The sequence below is a fragment of the Neolamprologus brichardi genome, chromosome 1, assembly GCF_056152115.1.
Source record: "Neolamprologus brichardi isolate AB-2024 chromosome 1, ASM5615211v1, whole genome shotgun sequence".
NCBI classification, from domain to species: Eukaryota; Metazoa; Chordata; class Actinopteri; order Cichliformes; family Cichlidae; genus Neolamprologus; species Neolamprologus brichardi.
Window position 1 is genome coordinate 36,509,634 of NC_142104.1, and position 22,508 is coordinate 36,532,141.

Below are 22,508 nucleotides of genomic sequence, written 5' to 3' on the forward strand. Positions count from 1 at the left end.
GGGTTAGGGAGATAAAGGTTTCCCCAGATTCACACCACAATCCCACCGCCTGACTCGCTTCCGTACGAGTATGAAAATTTTTCCATTTTTCCTGCAAAAACATCACGCCTCGGTGTTCGGGCTTCTTGATTATTACTGCAGCTATGTTCGCCAAAATAAGTTGGGAGATGTCCTTCCCAGCCGCCAGACTGCACTGAAAGAACAGAAACCTACAGGGAATAATAATACCGGAGCCCGCTAAGAAAAGCATAACAAACAGGAGAGCCACGGCCACAGCAATTTCATCATTGTCCTTCACAGTAGCACAGCTAACTGCTCGTGATTAGCTGACGACCTCGAGTAACTGAATGGAAGAATGTGAGGCCGGAGCCAAAGCAGCTGGAAGGAGAAACCGCATCAGCACGAGGAGTGTATTCACTCCCCCTTGTGTTCGCTGCAGCAAACTGGTCCACTGAATTCCTAAGTTGCTGGGAGAAAAAGTCAAATCAGCAAAAAAGTTTTTTTGTTGTTGTGCTGTTTGTCTAAGAGTTTAGAGTGTGTTGCAACACTGCAACAGGGAGAAGAAAACCCTGTGATGACAGGTAAGGATGATCATCACAAACCTACACTGCATCACTCTTCTCATTTAGACTTCTGCTTTTGTTTCTTTCTGTGTCTTTTCATCATTTTTGAGTCCAGTTATTCAGAATTAACCAATCAGCATCAGTGTCTGCAATTAAGGACAATTATTCCACAGTTCAAGAAACTGGACAAAAGCTGTAATGTACCTTCAATACTGTGTGAAACACAATGCACTGTAATGTCTGGTATACTTTAAGATAGCTGCTCCCAAAAAAAAATGACGTATATTTTCTAGTTTATTACAAACACATTTGTCAACATGTGGTATTTATACAGTGAATGGTCTAATATGCACTGGAGGTCACATAAGCTTAGGTTTATTGGAACAATAAAAGACATACCATGAGGGCTTGATATTCAAAGAGATGTAGCAGCTGCTTGCTGCATATTTGATCATCAGTTTTTAATAGTTTGGATTTTTCTTCTTTAAAGACACAAAAATAAAACCTAAGTATATTAACAGTTTTATGAATGTATCGTCAGCAGACTAAAAAAATTAAGAATTCGATTACTCCTTTTAACACTTACATTTTGTCTCAACACGTTCTGCGATGATGGTGCAAAGCACTTTAACAATATTTGTGCTATTTTTTTTTTTTATTTGTCAAATGTCTACTTTACTCGTGTTTTTATTTTTTTAAACCTTTTTTTGTAAACAACATCTCGTACAAACTAGCACAGTGAACCACAACCCCAGCAAATGTGTTTTTATCTCCGTACAATATAAATGAAATCAATACAAAAGTTTGGTTGGTTGCTTGGAACATTTTTATATGGATCGAGAGGTTCTAAAACGTGGTTTTCGAGACTTCTGGACTCCTGAATTGAATATATTACGTAAACAGTTGACTGTTCTAAGTCCCATTTAGAACCCCAGTAGAAGATTTTTAGAAGGTAGACTTCATCTCACCATTTCAAGTTCACTTCCATTTTTAATAAAGGGCTTGCAATCCATAGGGAGTCTTTTACTGGTTTGCCTTTTGAAGGCAGCCTTCTTCAGATTTGGTTGAAATTCTGAAACCGAAACAAACAAATAGTCCAGGCAGAGGAGAAAACTGTCATTTCTTCTGGCCTCCAGAAACATATTGTGAAAAAGGTTAAGTGTCAATATGGCAGAGCCTTGAGAGGCAAGAGGTCTGAGGAGCTTCTGAATAAATACAAGGGACGCGTGTAGTTCCTCGCACATAGTCTGAATGCCGCTCAGCCTTCCTACTGTGCCAGGTCAGCACACAACCAACCCTTAGCCCCTTTATTCTCTCTCTGTAAAGCTATTGAAGTCTTTGACAGTAGCTAAGGATGTTTTCATGTTTAGGACATATTACAGGAGATTTTGAAAAGGTTTTTTTTCTTCCTTTTTTTTAAGCGTTAGGGGGACCGGGGGATTGGTCGCTCTGCCGTGCCACTGACCGGAATCAGGAGGGGTAACAAGATGTCTCAGTCCAGTTTTTGGATGCAGGCTGGGTAGGGGTAAGAGTTGAAAGAAGCAATCAAAACACCCGAACGTAATACTGCAGTGTTTCGGCATCATTTTTATGCTAAATATGCTCTCCTGTCAAAAAGAACAACAAATGGGAAAATAAATAAATAAATAAATATGAAATCACCAAAAAAAAAAAGGAGAAAAAATAGTTTATGGTACTGCCCTAACCCAGTCATTATCCGTGTCCCTGTTCTGGACTCAGTCCCCCAACACTTCCAGATCTCACGACCCTTCATTACCGAATCTCTGGCCAGCAAAGTCCGCTCCCTCGCAAAGCTACCACACGGTGCCCTCGTTCATTTCTGAGGGCGGGTGAGACAGATGGTTATTGTATCCGCTCCCGTTCAGTGACAGTGAGGTAAAAGGAGGACTAGGGCCGAACACTTCTGACGAGATGCTGTGCAGGGGCCCTGGGATGCCGGGCTCTGGGCTGGGAGAATCCCCTGGGTGGTGGGACATGATATCGGAGAAACGTTGCACCTCAGTGGAGGGATGGTGGCCCGGGAGCGGGTGGTCCATACCTCCAAGGGGGTTGCCTGTGGGGCCTGAGGATGGCACAAAGGGGAGATCAACTGGGGTCTGGGCCTGTGATGATGGTGGCCCCTGAGGGAAAAAGTCATAGTTCCCTGCCGGACCATAGTATTCACTTTGATAATCTGCAGATGCAAGAGAAGTAGAAAAAAAATATCACCATTAGCTCAGACTGAGAACAATGGGTTTGCAGAAGTAATTCCAGGGATGTTGAGGAATTCATTGAATATATATACATAGCTTGATTTGTATTAGAGAAAAAGAGACCTTCGCTGTGCTACATTAGTCACAGAGCACGTTACACTTAAATCAAAACTGCAATTGGGTGGGGAGAACAACGTGGCCACAAAATTAATTAAAATGGGGGCCATTTCATCAGCGATTCTACCTACTGAGACCAATTTTTTCAGCTCAGCAGAATATTATTAGACTTTTTGCTTCAGCAGGAAGGACAAAGGCCCAGACACAAATGGAATTCTCTGAAAATTAACAGATATTTCAAAGCATTTGATGAAATATTGCTGCGTTGGTATGAAATCACTCAGGTGTAAACTAACTTCACTTGAAGTGAATTCCATACTAAGCCATTTCTTAAAGCCTGTGGATGAGATGACCCAAACTAAAACGTGTATCGCCTCTTTTGTTTGTTTTTGAATACATCCAAAATAACAGTAAGTAGGAAAACTACATAATTTCACTGCTTGTTCATACATTTTATTTTTTAACATTATGCACTCATTTGACATTTAATATTGTGTGAAAACAACGAAGACGGTTAAATGTGGACAGACCCAGTGTGCTCTCTACTCACTGGTCGTCTTTAAAAAGTGGCATAGACCTAAATAATTCCCCGGGAATAGGATAATGGCATATAAGACAAAACATTAAGAAGGAATGACCGGCTAATAGGAAATAACAGATGATGCAAAAAAGATTTTTTAACAATTCAATGTTTAGCTAACACATTATCAGTCAGAACCAGGTTGAAATTTAACGTGTCAAAAAAGAAAGAAAATATTAAGCAAGCATACCTCCATAGTAGGAGAAGGGTCCGTTGGGGATGAGCTCCCCAGGCTCCAACCGGTCACCCAGCGCCCTCATTCGCCTCGGGCTCCGGAAAAACGCGTGCCTCCGGGCGCCCAGTGCGCTCAGCTGCTTCATCCGCCTCTCTTTGGAACGTCGGTTCTGGAACCAGACCTGAACAAACGCAACCACACACACGCGTACGTGTGTATCACATCATGTGGCCCAGAAAACATGCAATAGACTGCTGACGCCATTTCGACTGCACGTCAATATTCTGTGGCGAAAGACGAGAGGAGAGGCAGAAATGGAGATTATGGAAGGGGGCGGCCGGGGAGGGGTTAGAGCTGCTATTCTATGAATAAATATCTAAACAAACAATGGTTTGCTTGTTTTTCCTGAACATGCAAACAAACGTCGGCATTTAAATGTGTCCTCATTGAAAGGAAAGTGTAATTAGGTATCATGTTTACCTTGGCACCTACTCCGCTCTCTTCTTATTAGAGTCAATAACCGCGCTGTATGCGGCAAGCGTGTTGAGCCAGTGCGTTAAATTCGCAAGGCTCTGCGGCGAAGAGGACTGCGCCCAATTATCGTTTAAGGAGCGACAGTCCCATCTAACCTCCCTAATGATCTTTTAACCCTCCATTTACTCCGACTGAAGGCTGCAGCAGCAGGGGTTTAAAATCTCCAATTAATACTTAATAGGCGGGTTGTTACCAATATATTACCGGACTCTTGGAGGTTATCATTTCCTAATCTATAGGCCGGCTTCCTTTAATTATGCTCTCCCCTTTCCTCGCTCAAGCGCACACACATTAAATAGCACTATCTCCCCGCTTCCACGTTTTCGGTATTACTCTACGTTAAAGCATTTTGCCTTTTTTGTAAACAAACAAGCAAACAAACAAAAATGTATTCCCATAGTTTAAAAATGGCACTACTTTGCAATAAATTTCTACGGCTACGTTTGTGTGATTTTGGCGCGTAAATATAATTATTTAAGACATTTTATTATTAGGTATTTCCAATTCTTGTGCCACACAATAGACTTTGAAAATAAACCATAATTTATAATAATATCAGTTGGGATTATCAATAATAATAATAATAATAATAATAATAATAATAATAATAATAATAATAATAATAATAACATACAGTTGGTTGTATGTGTCGTTTGTTGTTTAACTTGGCCTTCTGTAACGCACGCTTGTTGTGAGGATACAATCTGAAGACCCTTGAAACAGATTTGTGCCTTTCCACTTGGCTGAAAATGCTCACAGCGTGGCTAAATGTGGTCGCAAAACGTGATGGCAGCGCTGTGCCAGGACTCCTAGCGCTCCCAGCGCTCCCAGCACCTCGGCGCCAGTTGGCGTCTTCGCCCCGTCGTGTGCGCCAAGAATCAAAAATACCCATATAAATTACCCATTTCCAAATCAACCTCGTCCATCGGCCAATCTTTGGCTTAATGAATTCGATGTGACCGCGCAGTTTGAAGGGAAGAGGCCTCGTTTAAAGAGGGGTGAAGGATATGAGAGGGGAGGCTTGGGGAGGTGGAGCCTCCCTGATGGGATGAGGGCCTGCTCGGTCATTGCTGTCTGGCAGCTTGGCTGGGACATTTTTCCATAAAATATAAGCTGTTACATCACACCTTTTAATGGGTGCGTAACACCCTATAAAACGGAAAAAGGCGCGAGCCCACCTCCTCAACCCCTGGGTGTCCCCTGAATCTATTTCCATAATATTTGAAAGCATCACGTTGCACGATTTAGATGATTTACTACAGAATCGTGTTTAAATCACCGGGGACCACGAAAGTTATGATACTACATCAAGGATTGCATTAGGAGGCCGCATGGACCACACATTTAGAAACACGCATTTGATAAAATAATGATAATAAAGATAATGGCCTATATAGACTTATAGACTGAATTTAGGCTGAAGCAGAGCTCCTGCTTGGGTGCAGCTGTTTCTTTACCTGGATGACCCTCATGTTGAGGCCCGTCTCCTGGGCCAGCTGCTCCCTGATGTGTCTGGTGGGTTTTGGAGTGGCGGCAAACGCTGCTTTCAGTGTCTCCAGCTGCTTGGCCTTGATGGTGGTCCGTGGGCCGCGCCGCTTCCCTCCCAGGTTCTGGTCGTCGTTCTCGTTGTTAACGGTCTCCTTGTCGGACAGCGCGGCTATCTCTGTGTCCTTTAGGACCACGTCATCCTGTAGCTGGTCTTGAGAGTCTGGTGATAAACTCGGGTCGCTGCATGCCGTTACTGCAGAAACGACATCTAAATATTAGAATAATATTCACACAGGAGTGTTATCGCAGCAGTGAAGCGCCAGAGTCTCTAAAAGTGCATTTAACTCGAGAATTATCACCACTGACAAAGTGCAAACACACGCTAACACTGCTAACTAGAAGTTATATTTCGGAATTATCGTTTTGTAGTGATGAAGTCGGGCCTTACTTGTAACATGCAGCCATTTGTTTTACAAAATGAAAATTTACCAACAGCAGAATTTATGTGTGCGAAGGAGGCTTAAATATCAAGTAAAGAATGCGCAGTCTTAATTAGAAAGAAAGAAGGACAGAAAAAGAAAGCCAAATCTGACATTATGAAATAAAACAGATTGAGCACAGCTACATATCAGGCCAAAAGAAGCATCATCTGAACTGAAAAGAAAACATTTCGCGCTTTTAAACCATCGTGCGCTGTCATGGAAATGAGGAAGCCACTGTAAGTCCATCTTTAAAAATAAATAAACAAATAAATAAATAAATATCTATCTATCATTATTATTATTATTATTTAACTCGCCCTGCGTACACACACTCACAGAACACACTTGCAAGACTCTGCATACCTGAGAGGAGGTTGGTGTCTTTTACACTGGTGTTGTTTAGGTAATCGTCTTTGCAAACGAATTTGTTCTCGTCTATGATGTAGAGCTCCTCGCCGGTGGAGAGCTGCTTGTTGCACATCATGCAGGTGAAGCAGTTAAGGTGAAACACTTTGCTCCGGGCCCTCCGGACCAGGTCGTTAGGAGAGATGCCCTGCGAGCAACCGCCACACTTGGTGCCGAACCGCCTGCGGGGGATGGAAGTGGTTACTCCTGCTATTAGGGGTGTTCTGCATTTTTAATTTATTGTCTATTAATGTATTTGCTTTAAAGAGACAATGATCTAAACATTTAGCAAGGAAAAACACCAAAGTGATGGGGCCGACTTATATAACGGACACAAAAATAAACATTCAAAATAAACATCCGGAAGTCACAATTGTGTCTTAAGGATACAAATCATCTATTTCTGTCTTGCTCTCTCTCTCATATATATCTTTGTATGATATACATATTTTATTATTAATCCATCCTATTAAATATCAACGTAATTTAAGGAATGAAATCGAGTCATAAATATTGTTAAATGTGACATTTTAATTCCATCATTATTTTAACGGATCAAAATAATGAAGATTCATACAGAGATAGTTTTTTTTTATTTTAGGAGATTTCTATATCACATGCTATAATAATAATAATAATAATAATAATAATAATAATAATAATAATAATAATAATAATAATTTGTGCTATAATTGTACTTTTAATTATTTTTGTAAAAGAAAATGCTGACCAGTAGCTTTGCCTCTTTAAAAAAACATAAAGCCAGCAAACAAACAAACGCGAACTCCACAAAAATTTCATCTGTTACATTTTTACCTCTATTTTACATTTTACACGTTTTTTGCGTGTCTTTGCAAACACGTATTTTAAGCGTCGAGCTTCAGTAAATAAACCAATTTGAGGTGTCTTTAAAAACTAGGTTGGATTTTGGCTCATAAATGATCACCCTGCCATCTACTTCACTGTTAAACAATGTTTGCTGAGTTGCGTGCAGTGCTTGTTGACTGCACGTCTGTGATTGCATCGTCTGCGGACCTGATCTTTTCAACTAGTTTACTATTCAAATCCACTTATCACGTCCTCCTCAGCCAGACTGAGCAAACACACCGGGCAGCGGTTTCTCTAGCGCCGGTTTGATGCTCTAAGCTCCCACGACTGCCAACAAGCTGTAAAAAAAAAAACCAACAAAAAAAACCCTTCAAGTGTGATTTCCTCGATTTCCTAACAAACCCTCCCCCTGCTGAGAGTGAGCGCACACGCGTTTAATGTTGCTGCTCCTCTTTTGTTGCTGTTTTTGCATAAGAATCCAAGTTAACAAGCTTTCAATTACTTACTGCTAATCAAAAGACAGGACGGGTCGTTTTATTCGTTTATTTAGAGAATTTAAAAGGGGAATTCTCTTTGTTACCAGATGTTCTGTCATTTTTGTTTGTGTTATCTTTTAGGTTTTCTTCACTTATAATTGAGCAGATTTGAACTGTAACAGCAGTCTGAGCCACGAAGAAATATTTTCCTTTTTTTGGTGGTCGCCTACAATTAATAGTCTATATTTTCAAATGGTAAATAACGTGGAAGATACAGGTGTTTCCACTAAATTTGCGGTAGACTGAGGTCGTTTGCAGTTTAATCTGATGTTTGTAGGGTTTCTAACATAGTTTTCTCGTCTCACTGTGTGCCATAACTACCTTTGGTCCTCCTTTTGAAAATATATAAATATCTTTATATAATTTCCTTCATGGTTTGTCTCTGCTTACCTGCTGCGTCTTATTCGTATGGAAAAGAAAAGTAAAAGAGCGAAGGAGTACAAAAACATTACTTTTCAAAGGGTTTCTGCCATCTTCATCGAGCTTACCTAAAGAAATCGTTTTTGCAGTATAGTCTCCCTTCTCGAGAAAAACATTTCTCTGTCAAATTGCATTTGCACTCGCAGCATTGCACGCACTTGACGTGCCAGGCTCTGTCCAGCACGTTGAGCAGAAAGCGGTCCAGGATAGGCCTCTCGCAGCCGGCGCAATGGACCATGGCTTTGGCTGGGCAACAACCCCCCACAAACGAAGCAAACACACAAACCAAATCAACAGCGCAGGCCGAGCATTGACCGAGTATCTGCTCTCTCCCTCCCCGATTCGCCTGGAGCTCCTGGGTCAAACGTGCGCAAGAGAAGCCAGTCGATCAGGTGTCACCACAGATTTCTCCCTGCATGCGTAAAAAGACTCAGCGTCCCAAAAAGCAAAGAACCAGGAAGGGTTGGCGATCGCGTCCTCACTGGAGGAAAAGTCAAAAGATTGAAAAAAATAAATCAGTCCTTTTATGGATCCGTGGCAAAATTCAACCAAGGTGTTCAGCACAGGAAGCTGCCGATCGGCTCAGGCGAGGAGAGGGGAGCCGGTTTGGTTGTCCCGGTGACGCATCGGCCAAAGAGAAGAGCGTCGTACGGCAGCCAGTGCTGACAGAGGCTTCTAATAAAACGATTTTAGGGCAGAGCTGTCACACAAGAAGACACGCACGCCTAGAAATAATTCAGAGTACTTTAACATGGCATTTTATCCACTGTTCAAAACCCGGCGAGAAACAAAATCACACAGCCAGAAGATGAAAAAAGAGTGTTTCCCTTCCTCTCTGTTGGATGATCCTGGATGTTTGGTTTGTGATAGGATGCTGGGACTCGCCGGTCGCTCCGGTTGTAATCAGTGTGCTGGGATGCCCCTCGGTCTCCAGTACCGTGCGTACGTAAGGATGCGCTCGATCTCTAGTACACTGTCTTGGTCCTAAAGCTCCAACCCAGCCTTATTTCCAGCCTCCTGACGTCAGGCCGCAGCCGGACCAATCAGCGCTGTGCCATGGAAGCAACCATCAAGCCGCCCCATCATAACCCAGCGAGGACTCTGCCTGCTATTTATGCCACACACTCAAGATAGCAATTGTCAAGAATTTCCCTGCAAACTGTCATATGTTAGTGAATGTGTTTGGAGGAAGGAGCCGCGGCGGAGGCGAGCAGCGCGGAGGGAGACACAACGTTTCCGCTGCTGAGCAAAGTGTCTTTTGGCCACGAGGAGACACATGAGGGACAAATCTGAGCAGGTAGAGACTATATAGTGGCGTCTTCTGAATAAAGAGGCTGGTAGCGCATACTGCATGGCGGTGGTTCCCTTGTTCATTGCTGTAAAGTTGTTGATGTGTGATTGCTTTATTATTTAATAGCTGGAGGCTTCGTCATTTTAAAACAGAAAAAAAGTAGCTGTATGTTAAAATCTTAGCTGCCAGCCTTGCAATTGAACGCACCATGCATTAGGTAAATGTTTGATTACGCAGCGGGAAGCCGCACACTGCTGAGATCTTATTAAGCGATGACTGGGTTCAGGAGATGTGACGCTTTTCTGTCCTTAGCAGTAGCACATACACACCAGCCGCTTTCTCTTTGGTGTGACTGAGAGGAAGCATGGAAGTGAAAGACGGAGAGGCTCTAAAGTTGACAGCTTGCTCTCTTCGCCAGTCGGGAGCTCGCGACCCAGACATCACGGACGATTCATTAGGGACGTCCAATCCACTTTAAGTTCACCTTTAGTAAATAACACCACGAGCCTAAAAGCCGGCTGGATTATTAGCCGTCTTTTATGTGTTGTTGATTATTTACAAGCTTGGAGGATTTAACACTTTTTTTTCTTGCTCAATTAAATTAGCTTTGGGGGAGGGGGGCATGCTCGTTGAATTAATGGATTTCGTCCCACTATCTGGCCAATATTTGCATTTGAAAGTAGTATTGAGTAATTAATCAGAGACTGTTGTGTGACAATAATTTAATAAATTCATTTGCAGCAAGAAAACGACGCATTTGTCGTCGCTGTTAAAACAAAATCGTCTTAAAGTAAGTGCGCACTTTAAAGAAGAACAGATGACCCGGGGATACCCATTCATTCTGTAGCAACAGCCCGCCAGCACCTTTTACATATGGGCTGCTTCTCATGTAAAACACCCGCTCATTCACGTCCAGCTGCCTCCCTCCCGGGCCGGCGTCTGGGGAGCGCCCCTTCAACAGGACATGTGTTACTGGCTTGAAGAAAGAGATAAGGCTTGGAAATACGCGCGCGCACACAGCACCTTTTTTTTACTCGTTTTCTTTTTTGTTTCATTTCCTTTTCCTTTGTTTCGTTTCACCCGTTTCCACACTTGCCTCCTTATTGCGAAGCATCTTTCATGTTCTGTTTCCATCAGGGAGGACAGGGAGAGGCGGAGAGGTCAATAAGCTGCCTGACAACTGAGCGCTCCCTTTTCCAAAATCAACAACGGAAGTATTGCGTGTCCTTTTGGATTATAAAGCCGTGTTCATTCTTCTTCGTCTTTTACCCCCACTAAAAACGTCCTGCAGAATCCAACAATAGCCAAAGAAATCTCGCAGTCCCTGCACGCGCTATCACGACACAAACTTGCACCGTGTAAACAACAAAAGTTGTTATTTCCATGTGTTGAAGATGCTTTGATAGCCTGTCAGTAGGGATAATCTCTGCCTGATTTAAAATAAGCCAGAGAGAGAGAAGGAGAGAGAGATTCAGCTCATCTCATGGAGACAGATTAATCCACGAATAGAAGGAAATCAAAACATAGGCTATAGGCTTAAAAATATCTCAACTCCCCTCCGGGCAAAGACACTATTAAATGCAAAAATGGTTTTAACCTTACCACTGTAATCCTGTACTAGCAATAGATTTTTATTCTCACCCATATTTTCATTCTGATGCAGGCACAAGTTGTAAATTGGAATTTGTGGCACAGCCACTGCGCTCAAATCGAAGAAAACAAAACTTCTTCTTCGCTTTTTGACCCTTTTTCTCAGAAGGATTTGCTGACAGCAGGCCTGTTGCCAGAGTGAAAATCAAATAGCCAAATTAATCAGTAATTTAACTTTATTGTTTCTCGCCAAGAAGACTTTTATTTTGCTCACCTTAAATCATTTTCTTCCTCCAAAGTGTAATTCTGATCACTACAGGCCATGCTAGCCACGCTAAGAAAGGGGATGTTCTTGTATCAGGGCCATAAGTGCTGTAAAGCAGCCCAGGAGATTTGGGGTTTATGAAGTGCGGACAAGTGAACTGGTACACTGCGAGATAATTAATCTGAGGTAATGAATGAGGCTGTGAAGATGCATGCAATCATTAATTCTAATCATGACACGTTTATTTGTCTCCCCTCTCTCCTCCAGGCTCAGTTTAGAGACACAATGTCACCACAACAATGTATGAGGGGCACGGCTAGAGGAAGGACTTTGGGGGAAAAAAAGGATAAATGCAGAAGCTCGAGCAGGTGATTAGATGGATTGTGGGAAAGGGGTAAAATATAAGACAGAGGCACCGGAAGATTCCAGAGTAGCCATGGCTGAGAAAGCCTGGTTATGCTTCCTTACAGCCGGGGGCAGGCTGCCGAGAAGGGGGCAGATTGACGGTGGACTCCGTTAATACCTAGAGAAATGTCACCCCCGACTGGAGCTTTGATCAACTGAGTGTACCGGGGAGGAGCAGGGAGGACGGTTCGATACAGTTCGCTGCTCTCTTCTTCTGTGTGCTGGCTCTCTGCAGGATTATTATTATTATTATTATTATTATTATTATTATTATTATTATTATTATACAAAATAACTTGCAATCAGACGCTGACATGCATAATTTATAATTAGATGCACTGATACCGTATGAATGCGTTTATTTTATAATAAAAAAAACGTCATTTCCGTTCAAACTGTCTGTCTTAAGATCATTTGTGTAGTTTTTCATCTTTGGAAAATTACACTTGAAGCGGAAGTCCACGAGAAATAAGACATTTTTGCCAAGTAGCTTAAGACAAAAATGTCTGTTAAATAAATGTAATGATAGAGTCCAAGTGAGGTTTTGGTTTTTGTTGAAATAGTAAAACGTGTTTCTGCTATTAAAAAAAAGAAGAAGAAAAAAACAGGCAAGGAAACACAATCCAAAATTCATCAGAGTTCACCAAAACCAGATAATGTATTTTTGCTTACAAGCCCACAAACGCATTTTAACAGTGTCCAAAACGCGTGAGAGCCGTTTATTGGTTGCGCAAATTGTTTCAGCGCCCACAACTTTAGCGTCACGTTCAAGAACCGAGTCTGTATGGGAGGAGAAGGGGATGGGCACCTCCCTGTCCTTGTCCTGCCCAGTCTGTCAGTCATTCTTCTGGCATTATCACACACTGCCAGGACCAAAATTCATCCATTCATCCATCCATCCATCCATCCATCCATCCATCCATCCATCCATCCATCCATCCACGCAAACCACCACGCGCTGGTCGTACAGCAGAAAAGGCCCAATGGCTAACATGAAAGAAGAAGCCATGTCTCCCTGCCCCCGCCCTCCCCCACCCCGAAACATATGCCGAGGTTGACTCGATGTGGATTATTGAGATTGAGCCAATAGCGCAACTCTAAGCAAACATTTTTCCAGACTTCTAAACTCCGGCCCGGGCATGTGCTGAGAGAAATCCAATGGGATTTATAGATCATCTCCCTACAGCTGTCCCTTCTCATCTCCGAACCCCACCCTCCCCTCCTCAAACACACACACACACACACACACACACACGATTCCACATCCAAACCCATCTACATCCCCTGTTTTTGTGTGTGATCTTAGGAGTCAGTGAACTGGGTCTTGGGAGTCCAGAACAGTAACGCTGTCTGGAACCCGGGTCAGCTAGAAACAAGGCCGCCACCAGAGTCCGGCTCGTTCCTCTAGGGGGCGAATTTAATCCGGGTAAAGAGCGAGTTTACAGTATTGCAGTTATTATTTATATAATTCCAATTTATGGATGTCAGAATATAACATCCATAATCTACACCTCAGCATCACATCTATTATAGTACAACTGGTTAATTTGCAAATGTGTTTTTTTTTTTCGTTATTTATTTTTTTCTATATTTAATTTCCGTTTGACAGACAACAGTCCTGGATAAATAGAACAAGAATTAAAGATTAGCATATTGATTTTTTTTATGTCAGTGTAGTTAGGCAAGATTATAACTAATGTATATGAGAAATACATAAACGCCCGGAATATTCATTTTCTTCACAAGTGTAATGTTTCTATGCCTCAAGTCATATGTGATCGAATTTTAAAGCCCGCATGAAAAATAACAGTCATGTAATTGTAGAGAAACGGTCTGGAGAAAAAAAAGAAAACGATGACAAGTACTCCTTCCCATGTCTAAACCAGGTGGGTTTAACTTCACCTTCACAGCCAATTAAATACTACTACTACTACTACTACTACTGCTAATAATAATAATAATAATAATAATAATAATAATAATAATAATAATAATAATAATAATAATAATAACAGCCTACAACTGTCTTTTTCTGAGATGAAAATTCTGCAGTCAGACTTTGTGAGAAATGGTTCTGCATGAAGCCACTGGGAAGCAGGCTCTAAAGCAGTTCCACTAGTTTAGATTAATGGTACTCTGCGCTTATTCTGCAGTCGAGGTGAAAGGGCTGGGATCACTAATGATTATAATATAATGTGTGGCGATAACCACTCCCTTTGAGATATTATCGCCCGCTGGCCAATGCTCAGGGGACGAGCTGCATGGCTGCAGAGCGCCAGATAGCTGCTGCCGCTGTTGCAGCCACGGCAGCAGATTTCTGCGCTCTGAAATACAAAAAAAAAAAGAAAGAAAGAAAATGCCCGTAAGCATGGAGTGAGGGAGTACCGGATGCTGCTGATAAATCTACATTAAACTATAAAGCATAGCAGAGAGGCTTTCACATGTTGAAATTAAGGGTTTTTTCTCTTTCTTTCACGGCTAAAACTCATGTTTTCCTTTAAAACTCACAGATGTAAATAATAAAAACACATTTTTTAATACCAAACACTTCAACAGCAGGTTTATCCTCAAATCATCAAAGAAGTGGAAAACAATAAATGCCATGAATGAGTTTTGAAGAGTGATTTCATTTTTTAAATGATGTATTTTTCTTTAACGACCAAACTCTTTTTCTTTCTCAGTTGCTGCAAGTGACAACGGGCTCACATGATTTATGCCCTATGGCGGATAACGCAATTTGAACTTTGACAGATCAGAAACAAACGTAGAATTGTCTTTAAATGGAATTCTGAGGAAAATCCTAGGACTAAACTAAAATTTCGCTCATTTAAAAGTAAATGTGATTGCTGTTTTGCTACTTTTGCGTAGCCTGTATGACGGTGATGACACAGAAGTTAAAATTCTGTGGTCTCCTTTATTATAGTAATTATTTTTACAGGGAAAAAACTATAGCTTGTATCCACAGGCCTGAATAGAAGGTGCAAATGCAGGAGAAATGCAGGAAAATCCCTGCTGTTTTCCCACCAAATCCTCTTCATCGAAAAAGATATACACACCCATATTGAGGAATAACAGTCGGGTATTTTTGTACCTTTAAATTTCCCCTCAGTGAAAAAAAAAATCAAAATCAAACAGGAATCAAGCGGCTCCCGTTTATTCTTTAATATGGAGGCGTACAAATTTCCAAATCCGATTGGACTTTAAATCCCTGCATAATTATCGACATTCACTGATCGATAACAAACAGCTCAGCCCTCAACAACGTCCATGTAATAAAAAAATGGGCTGTTCGAGAGGCATGGGGAGGAGAAGGAGGAATAAGAAGTGCAGTGAGTGATGCTTCTGTGTTGGACGCACGGCGGTCAGTCACGCGCTATCCATTTTCATTGGAGCTTTTGTGTACGCCAAAACCAGAGGCGCGCATAAGGTAAAGCCTGCTTCAAAGCCGCGGCTTTATTTTTATATCCAATAGATCAGCAGGCAGACAAAGCTTTATTTTCGCCAGGAGAGAGATATTTTACCTCCGCCTTACGGTTTTATGTTGGAGAGGTGTCAGCCGCTGGAAATGGATGGCTAATGCATAGGCAAAGCGCCGTTCGGCTCGGCATGCTACATGTCAGAAGGGGGGCTGCAGGGAAGGGCAGCAGGGATTTAGGGCCCCTGGGGGCCCAGCACGGGGGACTAAGCACAGAGGTGGTAGTAGCATCTGCCATCCACTTATGCTGCAGTTCCTAACATAGCTCAACACAGAAGCAGAAGTTAAAGCCACACTTATAAATGACTTACTCCAGAAATTCACCATTGTGATAAAATCAGACAGCACGAGGCATTTAAGTGCAAAATAAACCAATAAATGAGAGGCGCTTCTCAGAATGCAAATGTGCAGATCTGCACATTAAATATTGAATCTATATGCAATTTGTCTGAAAGTCATTGCAATTACGGATTCAAATTAAATGAATGTGGTTAGACAAAGTACATCCAGGTTCCATTTTGAATTTTTCTCTTCCTTCAAAAACTCGTGTTGACATCACTGAAGAAAAGCCCAATCGCAGATCAGCAGAGAGACACGTTCTCTTAGATTTTTGCACGAGTTTGCCGGCGAGGGCCTTTCCTCAGCGATCCAGGGCTGGTCCTTGTCTTCCTGGGGGCAAAGCCTTCCACACACACCCTCCTCACTACTGTACAATCAGAGCTCACACGACACAGTAAAATTAGCAGCATGAGAAATCTGATGCGAATTCTTGGACTTTTTAATAAAATCCACGGCTGGTCCCAGACCTTATGTTGCTGTAAGCAAACATCCCCACAGACACCCACTCACCTATTCAAACTAAACCATTTTTTCTCTATAGTATTGTGGGTAAAACACATTTTAAATACATTTGTTTACTTAATTATTATTTCAAATTACTTTAATGGCTCACACCGAAGAGGACATGTATGCCGTTAAATGCACTAAATTAAATGTACATAGCCAAAGATTAGATAATTTATTTAACTGCAAGCACAAATAATATGACGAAGACATGATTTATTAAAGTAAACATTTATTTAAGGAGAATTTATTGCATGATATTGCTACATATTTTTGTTTTTCTGAGATATTTTTATAGATGAAAGAAAAAGCTTAAAGTATTGAAATGCTTTTAAATTACTTAAAAAATAAAAGCACATTCATACATTATAAAGTTCTCTTTTGTGTGTTACTAATAACCGTAAGTTAATCTTCCTTTGTTTGTCTCACACATCAGTTGAGGATGAATCCTCCACACACATTTGGAAAATGTCCCCAAAATCTCCCAAAGTGCAAAATAGAAACACAAAAGCAGTTTCCAGATCATAATTGTTTATTTTAACCGATTGTATCAAAAATCAGTTATTCATTAAAAAGTCTATTCAAGACCTTTGTATTAGTTTTGTTTTGCAGGAAAGTCAAAGCATCCTGTGATAGATCAAATATTACTTCATGAAAATCAACATTTCTATGTAGTTTCTGAATGCAAATAGTTAAATTATAATACAAGACGGGGGTCTTGTATTATAATTTAACTATAAAAAAACAACAACAACAGCAAAAAGACCAAAACAAAACCCACAAACAAACAAACAAAAAAACCCCCACCAAAATAAAATAAAAAAGAAACCCATGCAGGACTTTAGCCTGCTGTTAAAATCATATGCACTGTGCAGTCCCTGCCATGAATGCAGAATTGCAGCTATATGCTGCAAAGAGTTAACGAGATTTACAATGCTGCTCAAAACACAGAGCTTCCCTGTCATATTTCGCCCTCATGCTAAATAGAAATCTTAAGAAGTAATTGGAATTTACTGCATACCTGAATAACTGCATATAAATAAGCACACATTTCATGGAGGGGGGTGGGGGGGCTTGATGACACTGTTTGGTCGCATTAAAACTGCTGCATACATTATAATACATAGCAAATAATCTTATTTTGCTGCAGCCTTTGCTACATGCTTGGGATTCTGTCCAAATTACCAAGAATTCAAACAAGCGTTTTCAATTTATTAAACTTATATGGGCAACATTTCATTTTAATAGGACAATTTATTCTGGGAAATTTCTGGGAAAGGATTATCAGGGGTTGGTGGAAACCACGGCAGTGTGTAAATCTGACAACGTTCGTCTCATTTAAAAGCAGGCGGGCTTCGTTTTACTTGGGCCTGTTTTCACTGGACGCAGTAAGATCCAGGTGCCTCGAACAGGCCTTTACCCCACCCCACCCTCCCCGCTCCCTCCATCCTGTCTTCTTGCAGCTGAAAGGCAAAACTAGCTCGTTGACTTTGGCCATGTCTCCCAGACAAATTCCTTAATTCAAACCACCTTTATGAGTCTGCATGCGCTTACTGAATTTGGTGGAAGACGACACAAATCCTCCGGATGGGATTGGCAGTCATGCCCCCGGTCTCTCGGCCTGACACGCTCGGGATGTAAAGTGGCCGACTATGGTGTGACCCCCCCCACCCCCGCCCCCCACCCCCGGTCGAGAGGGCTCAGCGGATTTGGAGATAATGACATTGCCGCCTCTATTAAGATTCACATTAACCATTTCAACACACGACCCTATTTCCCTCTGTCCTAGCCCTGTGTCAAAAAGCCTTGCTGTCTTACCAGGCGTGCGGTAAAATTCAGAGCTGACCAAACAGTCTGCATTTGCACATCTTTAATTCTAGGAAAGACAAAGGAGAGGCTGTCTACATGCAAAGAATATACCTATCCTTATTGTTTAAAGCAAAGTGCCTTGATATTCATGAAGCAAACTATTTGGCTGTAAATAGATCTCCCTATACAGGTATGTCACATTTTCTACACTTAAATTTAGGTTCGTGGATATGACTTGTCTCTTTTGTTACCACACTGAAATACATCTCTTTCTTTCTGTCTTTCTGTCACACATACACACACAAAACCCATAGTTGCCTTCCCTGCTAGTTCCCAGAGCTGTGACTGTGGGAGGAAGGCCAAATTGTTTGTCTCTCCCTGTGTCAGAGCTCTGCAGCAGAGACCATGAGAACAACTGGTCCCTGTCTGGCTTCTGGCTGATGGCTCCATCAGGTTAAAGCAATAGGAGGTCTGATGCTGGATCAGCTTGAAGCTGTATGAGTGTATAAGTGACTGCTGGTATATGCTTTCCAAGTGTCGCAGTGTAATCTTTGCAGGAGCGATACTGCGTACGACCAAGATAGCCACTTAAAGGGCAGCTTGAGAAACAATTGTTGGGACATAAAGTACTAAACAAAACCACGATATCTCTGAAGCTAAAGTAAAGAAACCCCCCAACACCTTAAACAAAATCATGCAGTAAATATGTTTTTATATTTGAAAAATAAGAACCCGCTAAATATCAAGATGGCTTCCACAAACTGGTGTTTTTGTGAAGGATGTCACATCAGACGCTGTTAGCACAGCACTGAGAAACTGCTGTTTAGATAATGACAGAGAGACAGAAAGAAAGAGAGTTCTTTAAGTCTGCTTTGAGCTTTTTATTTTTACAAGAATGAAATCTTTATTTTTTAAGTCAAACATGGTAATCTCACATGTTCTACTTAAGTCTAGAGTCGTCAAGGCGAAATCCAAAGGCAACAGCGAGTCTCTCAGTACGAAAACATGTGCCAACTACAATAATGTACAGACTGTTTACTGGGAGGGGGGCTGCGTATTAGGCATAGCTCATTATTTGTGTCTGCAGGTTAGGTACACCTATTTTACATGAAAATCACATAAATACCCAAATTTGGCCAAACTGACTGAAAAACAGCTCATACATATTTGAAAACTTGTCGCTGAGGCGCACATACACACATCCACATATTCAGAGTGCTATAATGTTCTGTACCTGCCTTTATACACTGCTTTTCTAGTCTTACAGGCCACTCAAAGCGCTACAGATTGCAAGTCAGTGAGCACAAGGTTCAAGTCGCATTTTAACCCCACATTCAAACAGTGCTTTATTCTGTACACTTCAAACTCTTTATCTACCTCATATCCATGGCTGTATTTGAGTACTGAGCTGTTTTTTGACACAGTACCTGCTGCACAGGAACAGTAGTATCAGGACTGACAACCTCACCATGCTGCCAAGAATCACAGTCGCAGTATTTCTTCGGATGTGTTGCCGTTTCTAAAATATCAAACCCACCATGTAACACTCTCTTAGACTACAAACATGTCGTCCTGATTACAGGATAAATCGACCCCAAACACCAAGCGTTCAGAGATAATTTGCTTCCTTTAGTCTTTGGGCAAACCTGGACTAACTACAGTCTACAGACCTTTTTCTTATTTCAGTGTTGTGCAAAAGATGTTTATGAGAAATTAGACATACTGCTTCAATCAGCTGTAGAAAAAAACAACACAAGGTGTCCCCTCAAATTGCATAATGTTATGCTTGACATATGCAAACAGATTGTGATGTCAACATGAGGCTAACTTAGCACCCTCTATCGCTGATGCCACTGCTGAGACAACACAACACAACTAACATAAACAGAGTCAGTTTGAACTGTATGCAGCAGCAGTGATGTCACCTTTGCCCCAGAGTGGCCTTACAGTGCCTGCAAAATGTAGATCATCTAAAATATGCTGTTGAGGTGCTCGTTTATTCTTGAAGGTGCTTTATGTTTGTGTAGCACTCGGTTTATTTACTCCAACATAATTACTGCACACAGGAGCAAAGTGACTGTTAACAGTCATCTTATATTTATTGGCATTTTCCCCACACTTATTTCTCCTGCGCTGCATTTACTGGAGAGCGTTTAATCATATAATGCATTTTGTTGAACTCTGTCACCAGTCCCATCACTTCCTGATTCTTCTTCTATGATAATGGGGATGGGCTAGTTATGCTGCTGCATGGAAGGCACCCCTCCTCTCCTGACTCACTGTGTCTACAGATGAGTTGAAAGGGTGAGGAGGTCGCAACCTTCCTAAAGGATGTTTTATGGTGACACAGTTGGGAAGGTCTGATTTGTCTCCACTGGAGCGTGCTGCTGGCGCTTTCACACCCAACCATGGAAAAAAGAGAGATAGAGGTGAATACAGAGAAGGCAGGGAGAACGAGAGCATGCGAACAGTAGAAGAGTGGCACTGAAGGTGAAGGGTGTGAGGTTGGACGTGGCATGGTGGAGGAGGGTGGGCTGTAAATGAGCCCAGCTGGCAGACTGATGGTTAGCAACAGTTTTGAGGAACAGTACTCACCTTGACCCCCTCTGAGAATGTCCAGCTGAGCCCTGAGTGAGGAGGAAGAATAGAAAGTCTGCCAGCGATTGAACATCACACACATTTCTTGTCATCGGCACTCATTTATTTGCTGATAGTGTCAGGTGAACCCATATCAAACGTGAAACTTCGTGGGGCGTGTGGGGATAGGCGCTAACTTTGGTATTTATTTACAAATAAATCAGAGATGAATGCTGCCACCTTTACAGCCTACACATCACATTCAAACAAAAACAAGGCACCTGAAACCACAACATCACTATCACCATAAACACAACGTGCTCATAGCAAATTTGTTTTGCATGTTTCAAGTGATGTCGTGCTTTAAAGTCAGCCTTATGAGGTGATGATAACCTTTTGCTGGAGGTTTCTTCCTGTTGAAAGGGAGTTTTTCATTCCCACTGTCGCCTGGTTGGATTTCACAGTCCAATTCTGCAAAGATATGAGTTTTTAGGAACTATCATCAAGCCACTGTAACGTTGGCCATGAAGCCTCAAGCCTCAAGCTTTCCTCGTTGCTGTGTTGATTGTGACATACAGGTAGACCTGAAGAGACGGTGCATACTCATTAGGGGTGGGGGAAAAAATGGATACTGTGTAGTATCGTGATATTTTGTTTGCTACTAATGTATGGATACAGGGACAGCAGAAATCGATATTTTGTTACAAAAAAGTTTTTGTGCTCTGACTTCAGAGCATGTTGATCCTTTTTCTGAGCAAGAATCCTGACATTCCTTCACTGTCCAAATGTGTTTAACTTGGCAGCAATAAACATGACAGTTTACTTATTTTAATTTAAGACATGTTTTATTTTAATTAAGTTTAAAACTTTTTTATTTAATGTAAAATTATATTTTGTTTTAATTTACTTTCAAATTCTTCAGTTGCTGAAGGGGCTGCATAGTTTTCATAAACTGCATAGTTCAGAATAGCTATAATTGTACCAGATGGTTGCGTTCAGTTAAGTTGGACTAGACTGTAATACAAACCGTTCAGTTTGTCAACAATCAAACTGAAATGAGAGAAAGACTGAGTGTGAGACTTTGATATTAGATAAAATGAATATTGATAAAGTTTACCTTTATGTACAGAATCTGAATATCGCAAAATATTTTTAAAAATTGCAATAATATCGTATCGTGGGATGTTCCCACCTCTAATACTCATTGGTTAACAAAACTGTAGCCAATGGAATTACACTGATTTGTCTTCTTTTCTAACTGTGAACTTAATAACTTAATGTTATTAAGTGTTGTATTATATAACATTATCTGAATGTTGCAGTTGAGTTTGCAAAGCCATCAGGAAAGCGTTTAAGGTACATCTGCAGTTCAATTTTCAGACCTACTCGCTATTTCCATCTTTTTTTTTTACAGTCTAACGCTATAGCTTCACAAAATATAGCTTGTATATTTTAGTTGTATATTGATAGTTATAAATTATCTAAGTTAAGTTGTGCATTATAACTAATGGAAAATGGAATTTAACAGGAAAAGGGGCACTGAGCACCCAACAAGTGGACTCTGACGTGGATGAAGCATAACATCAAAACGTAGTTTTTAGTGTATAAAATATGTCTTGAAGAAGTACAAACGAAGTTATTACTTTACATTAATAAACAAAAAACACAGTTCTGTTAAGAGTTTCAAAACTATATCATTATGGATATTCCTGATAACTACAAACTACTTTATATTAAACTACGTACAGTAATAGCAGCGTGTGAGTGCGATAGATTATATGCTAGATTATACTTTAGGATACTAATGAACAACTGGTCTGCTCTTTGGTTACCACGTTGTTCTCTCCAAACAATGCAGTTTAATTTATTTAGTATTTTAACAGACATAGTTCACCAAATAAACAGAATAATT

General features: G+C 41.1%; 1 protein-coding gene across 3 annotated transcripts; it reads right to left on the reverse strand.

Moving 5' to 3' along the window:
• Nucleotides 1-1,205: 1,205 nt before the first annotated feature.
• On the reverse strand, nucleotides 1,206-9,303 carry lhx1a (LIM homeobox 1a). Of its 3 annotated transcripts, none has more exons than XM_006799303.3 (5): nucleotides 8,410-9,303; nucleotides 6,516-6,739; nucleotides 5,640-5,923; nucleotides 3,664-3,829; nucleotides 1,206-2,757 (listed from the first exon to the last, which is right to left on the reverse strand). In XM_006799303.3, exons 1-5 carry the CDS (start codon nucleotides 8,577-8,579, stop codon nucleotides 2,378-2,380), a joined length of 1,224 nt encoding a protein of 407 aa, XP_006799366.1. In that variant the 5' UTR covers nucleotides 8,580-9,303; the 3' UTR covers nucleotides 1,206-2,377. The 3 variants fall into 3 exon arrangements, with proteins under 3 accessions (XP_006799366.1, XP_035767276.1, XP_006799365.1); XM_035911383.2 differs by having other exon boundaries at nucleotides 1,206-2,646; nucleotides 5,640-5,938; XM_006799302.3 differs by having other exon boundaries at nucleotides 5,640-5,938.
• Nucleotides 9,304-22,508: the final 13,205 nt, after the last annotated feature.

What these genes read in the sequence shown, in the direction of transcription:
- lhx1a (XM_006799302.3), bottom strand. Translation starts at nt 8,579, where the DNA reads ATGGTCCATTGCGCCGGCTGCGAGAGGCCTATCCTGGACCGCTTTCTG. An exon ending in TCAACATGAGGGTCATCCAG is followed by an intron (nt 3,830 to 5,639) that starts GTAAAGAAACAG and finishes GCGTTTGTTCAG; the next exon opens with GTCTGGTTCCAGAACCGACG. An exon ending in ACCCTTCTCCTACTATGGAG is followed by an intron (nt 2,758 to 3,663) that starts GTATGCTTGCTT and finishes TTGCATCTGCAG; the next exon opens with ATTATCAAAGTGAATACTAT.